This window comes from Ascaphus truei, chromosome 2, assembly GCF_040206685.1.
Source record: "Ascaphus truei isolate aAscTru1 chromosome 2, aAscTru1.hap1, whole genome shotgun sequence".
NCBI classification, from domain to species: Eukaryota; Metazoa; Chordata; class Amphibia; order Anura; family Ascaphidae; genus Ascaphus; species Ascaphus truei.
Genome location: NC_134484.1, coordinates 386,325,831 through 386,331,830, shown reverse-complemented (window position 1 = coordinate 386,331,830; position 6,000 = coordinate 386,325,831). Strand labels below are relative to the sequence as shown.

Sequence of the window (6,000 nt, the reverse complement as noted above, 5' to 3'; positions counted from 1 at the left end):
CTTGATTTTATATGTACGACATGAATTCTCAAGATCCGTATTCACCATTTCCACAAAAGAACTAACCAAGTGACCTTGTGCAAACTTGGGGTAAAATGTTGATGGTTTTTTGAAAGTTTTCTGTGGGGGACTCTTTGCATTGCTCACATCGCTAGGTTGAATAACTTGCCTAGATACAGCATCTCTTGCGAAATACTTTTTCAGGGCTAGCTTGCGAGCAAATTTGTGCACATCTATAAATACATTAAAACTGTTTGGCCCACAGACAGGGGCAAATGTCAAACCTTTACTGAGTACTTTCTTTTCAACATCAGTAAGAGCTACATCCCTTGATAAAGTGCGCGCATGCGCATGAAACGCGTTGGGAGGACTCGTTTTTAGAAGCTGATTATTCGTGGAGAGTACACCGCACGGCTGGGTACAGGAGAGAGGGAGAATTTGAAACCGGCAGGAGGAGAGAGAGACACGCGTAGCAGCATCATTGATCCAGACCCTCTGGAGCTCCATACAGCATCTGCCACACGTGGGGACGCCAGAGAGTGAGCTCCGGTCGCCATCTTGGATCCACAGAAAGTGCTTCCAGTCCTACTGCTTTCAAATATCCTGCACCCTGTGAGTAGGGCAACGATTTTGCCCCCCCGGATTAGTGTGTGAAATTATCCAGAATTCTGCATTAGTTGTCATTAAATAGCTTTTTATTAATTTTTGTCTGGCTAGTTGTTGTTGTGAGTCTGTCTTGTTTGTTAAATGTTGTTAGTGTTATATGTTTTTATGTTCTCAATTTGACATACTGCACCATAATTCTCTCTTTGTTTTTTCACATATCACGTCACATTTTGGAGGAAATCTGCACTTTGCTCATCACCATCACTAAAGGACTTGATTTGGACTTTGCACGTCACGGTTTGAACTGGCGCCGGCTTACCTTTTTCTCTTGACCTGGTATCCCAACTCCTTGAGGCTCTTGGGACTTTTAGTCCCACACAGAGCCTTCCCTGGTAATGGCCGCCGCTGGGGATGATCCTATCTAAAATGGCCGCCTCCCCTGTATCACTGCGCATCTCTATCTGTAGGGGCTGCCGCAACTATCGCGCATGCGCAAATCGCGCATAACATGGCGGCGCCCTGAGCCAATACCTCCGGGAATCCCCGGCGCCGCGGCCTCCCCCACTAGCACAGGGTAAGAAGGAGTGGTACCGGAGGACATGCCTACATCTGTTTCTCATGCACTTGTTTTTTTTTTTTTTTTTTAAAGAGACTGAGTGATAGATCATGTAAATAGCAAAGGTATCAGGAAAGACACTTAAAACACTAGTATTGATTTCTAATTTGTTTTATTTTTTTCATGCTGGCTTGTCAATCTTTATACATTCTTTTGACACTATTGTATATAGAGGTAGAAGAATATGTATTACAGTATATATGACAAATTCATGGCACTAAACTGGCCATTCATGATTTACAATAATGTTTGGACCTTCTCAAAATCATAGTTCTGTCTGAACAAGGCGTAACGCTTTCTTCATGTTTTCGATCACTGCAAAAAAAACAAAAAACAATTATACACATTACCATTAATATTTCATGCAAATTTTGCTGTTTTAGATATTAGTCCATCTGTTTAATGATATCTGCATGGTATGATAAATATTCAAGGCTCAATATACTGTAGGCAAATAGGCTCCAAGTGGCAACAATTTACCTATTTTATTTTTAGATCTTTGGAACTGGGGGGGAGAAAGAGTCCCAATTCAGGAGAGGTAATGTCAAACAGTGGGCATTGGCCATCTTATCAGCCATTAACCAGATACTTCAATAAAACCTTATCTGCATTCTAAATATCAATGTATTTCACAATCGCTCATTGGATTGATACTGTAGCTAGAGATTGTCTGTACCATTCAAGTACATTTTAATTTAAAAAAAAAAAATTATATTTTGCATTTCATGTCAATTTTTTTTTGTTTTTTTTTAACAAAGCCCTTGATTTCTAATACATGTATAGGTCTAGTGATATGTACAGAAACACTTATGCAATAATAGTATGACTAACCTATATAATTCCTGTAAGTGTTAAGTACTTAACCTCCTTATGTGTATGAGAAACACCCCAATGAGAAGCACCATCAATTCTAATAGCCATATTAACCTGTGATATTTGCCCTGTTCACTTCGTGGAATCCAACCTAAGTGATGCCTTTTTTAAATATGATCGGAGTCAGGAACCCATGCTCCTTTATATAAAATAAATTACTGGTCAATAAACTTTAATACATTAAAAAAAAAAAAAAGTTTCTGTATGTTACAGATGCAGTAGCCGTTATTCAAACATATCACGGAGCTGTCTTCGTATGACTGCTGTACTACACCCGGCCGATTTGTTTTAATTTCATGGATCCCGATTTCTTTGGGTGGAATTCTTCGCGTTTCCGGGGCAGAAATGAATGAATTGTAATGTGTACAGTACTGTATCAATTTGCAGGTGTTTAAAAACCAAAACACTAAAATGCCATTTTCTGCACTCGATAAAACACGAGTCAACACGCGGTAATAACGCGCCAGGACATGGGTATTCCGAGGTATACAACGCGTGATATGTTCGAATAAAGGCCGCTGCATCTGTATGTGGATTAAAGGAGCATTATTTAATGTCCTTGCCTGGTGGACGTTGGGTATGAACAAGGTTTGTTTGTATTACAAACTCTGCCTCATCCTGTAAGGAATTTGTTTCTTTGGTAATAGCAGAACAGATTGCATTGCTCACAAAGGGTCTCAAATTGCGAACAGGTAACCTTCATTCATTAAAGATTTAAGAATATAGGTCTTTAGCCTTCCATTGAATTGTGGTGATGTAAAAAACTCACTTCTGCACGGTATTATTTTACCTGAGGACAGCCCATCCCTCGTGCTCTAACTACAGCCATAAAAGCGGGTTAAGCTCTTCGGTTTGACCTTTAAGTCTTGCTCCCCTCCCCTTTATCTCAGACACCCAAGAATATTACAAAGAAATGTAATTGTCTCTTCAGATTTGAAGGTGCATAGAATCAGTGGATTAGTGTCAGTGATACAATATTAATTTGTTACATTTGTGGCGCTGTAGCCACAGTAGTGGTATGTCATACTGTAGCTTACATTTTACTGCAAGCAAAAATAGTAGGAAAGACCCTTGCCTTAGTAACCCCTATGCAACCGCCCACCTCTGACGACCGAACCACCCTGCTCAGGGCAACTACACTCAAAAACCACCTCAACACAGTTAACAACCCTCCCCCTTATAGCCCCATTAGCCAGCTTGGGCTAATAGGCATTGTACTAGAACCAAGACAAAATATAAATAAACATTAAACATAGTGTACGTAAACAATTTACAATATAGAGCACATTATATCTGTGGTCATTAGCCCCTTGAGTGCCAGTGCACCTTGGTAGCCTCATTGGCACCAAAAGGGGATAAATCGTGATACCTGATGACAGTCTACTTGTATCAGCAACACTACTCACATAACGGCAGGTCTTGTGGTTCATAAGTATAAAGGCGATTAGAGTACCGTCCTGTAATATCAGCTCTTACTGTAAGAGATGGATCTGTAAAGCAAGAGAACAATATTAATTTGATATGTATTTACATTTGTTTGCATATCTCATGTCGCTCTATAATCTGAAAAACACATTCAGTTGTTTATAAAAATTGTATTGAAAAACAGTCAGTGTCTAATGTGCATAGTGGGGTTATGTGGTCATGATCTTGCTGATAAGGTCCTATATAAAAAAAAAAAATCAAAGTTATAGGTGTGTCAGGATGCACAAGGACACTGAACTTTGGGGATCCAATCAAATTTTAATCCAAGGCCTGGCCCCATGTATATATATATACAGTGGTCGACAAATCACCAAAAAATCTACTCGCCGAACAAAAAAATACTCGCCACCTAGTACCAAACGTGTGCTGCTTGGGCCAATAGGAGCTCGCCACGATTTTAAATCCACTCGCCCGGGGCGAGCAAATGTATAGGTTTGTCGAACACATTATATATATATATATATATATATATATATATATTTTTTTTTTTCCAGACGCTTGTTTGTTTCTTTGCCCAGATTCCCTTTCTAAGTATGTATAACAAAACCCTTCCCAAAAGCATGTGTGTCTATGCAGTGGGGGAAATACAAAAGGACACAGTATACAATTGGTAGTGTATGAACCTGATAATAGGGACTATTTTGATGTGCTTGTAGGCTTGAAATGTTTCATCAAAAAGATTGAACTAAATGACCCATACGTACGAGAAAAAAAAAAAAAATAGAAATTAACTAAATAATTTGTCGTATTGGATACGCTACTTTGTTTACTGTTGAATATTGGGAGGTCACTTTCCCTGAAGTAGTACAGTCGACACAATATATAATACTGTGGTTCTGGGTTTTGAGCATGCTAATTGGAATTTTTAAAAAATAATAATATATACTGTAGGTGTAGAGAATGAAGTAGCACTATCTGACGTGTCTCTGCTTTGCCAGTATGTATATAGTAATATCAACAAGTAAATCTTACTTAAATAATATCTTCAAACAAACAGTAAATATCCTATTTTTCATTGTTTCAAAAAATCCTGCGGTTTCTTTTCTAAAATTATTGTACAATATTTTTTTATTTTTATATATATGTGTATTATTTTTTTTTACCCGTCTTAGTGTAAAATCTATATATGCAAATTGGATGAAAAAGGTGTGACGGTAGGGGGTAACCAGGCTCTCAAATAAAAGGTTAAGACTGTTTCGGTTACCCCTGATCCGTGTATAAGGGTCCAAGAGAGTTAATTCTTGGGCCCAGCAACATTATAATTGTCCAATGTATGACATGTAATAAAAGTATTTGATGTGTTTTTCCATTTCCGGGGAAGCCAGCGTGCAGGGATTGCTAGGGTATGAGTGTCAAAGGGGTTTTTGAAGAGGAATTGTTGTCAGAATGTGCCTAGTAGGTTGGGGCCCAGAGCTGTCGGTTCCCCCATAAATGTATCTGGGAATCATGCCCGATTCTCGGCTACATGTAGGCACATTATCCCGGCAAGATCTCCACTTGAAAATGCAAGCGCGACTCACCACTAGGGTACCCTTCGTCAGCACAGCCCAGACAGGAGAATGAGACAGGGATCAATAGGTTTCCTTGTAGCTGAGGGAATCCCTAGGTTAAAGGGGGGTACCCCAGAACCAGTGTAGGGCTTGTGGGTGCCCCATCATTATATAAGGGGGGACTCAGAGTCCAGAAAATAGTGTATGGGGAATAAAGCAGCTAAGAATAAAAATACAACATCCTTCTTATTTGATCCGCTATACCCAGAGACTCAAATTATATTAAAACATGTAGTGCATTAAAATATACTTTAGTAATGTAATGTAATGTGCTTTTACATTCGGACCCCATGTCCAGTTAGGCTGCCTGAGCTAACCCATAGGCACTGGTAAGTCTGCTGGACATCGGGGTTCAAAGCAGTCAGAGGATGCCAGGTGTGAAAAGCATTTGCAGCAGGGAAAAGGTGGAGTCCCAGGTCCGGAGATCAATGGCAGCCATCCGGGCTCTGCCAGACCTGGTGGAGCCTTTCCCAGTGGTGGCATGGAGATAGCCAGTGATTGTGATGGCAAAGTTGCGCATGTCCCATGGCAATTTCAGATTTCCCGCTGAGCCGGCTTTTCTAGCCGGCTTGGCTCTGATTAGCTGCTGGGAATTTTACCACACGATCCTGTGAGCCAATCAGTTTTGAGTTCTCCAGTAGAAAAAGCGCAGGCAGGCTTTTCAAAGTTGCTCTAGCATGAAAAGCAGAGCAACTGGCTTTGATTTCAAGCCTGAAAAGTCTGCCTGCAAGAAACCGACTTTTGTGCCCAAGTTCTCAAAATTTAACGTAGTGGACTGGCTGATTTGAGTTCCAGAAGATTGGTGGTAACTCGCGGTCAAGAAAATACAAGCTCTTAGAAGAGAAGGGAACGGTGGCGTGTGGAATGTCA

General features: G+C 40.1%; 1 protein-coding gene across 3 annotated transcripts in view; it reads right to left on the bottom strand.

Moving 5' to 3' along the window:
* Nucleotides 1-1,317: 1,317 nt before the first annotated feature.
* Nucleotides 1,318-6,000, bottom strand: part of LOC142488744 (anterior gradient protein 3-like) — a 34,858-nt gene continuing 30,175 nt past the window's right edge. For all 3 annotated transcript variants that reach the window (XM_075589120.1, XM_075589121.1, XM_075589122.1), the window contains exons 7-8: nucleotides 3,502-3,585; nucleotides 1,318-1,537 (exon numbers count right to left, since the gene is read on the bottom strand). In XM_075589120.1, coding sequence (XP_075445235.1) covers nucleotides 1,488-1,537; nucleotides 3,502-3,585 — 134 coding nt within the window. In that variant the 3' untranslated portion in view covers nucleotides 1,318-1,487. The remainder of the gene's footprint in view (nucleotides 1,538-3,501; nucleotides 3,586-6,000) is intronic.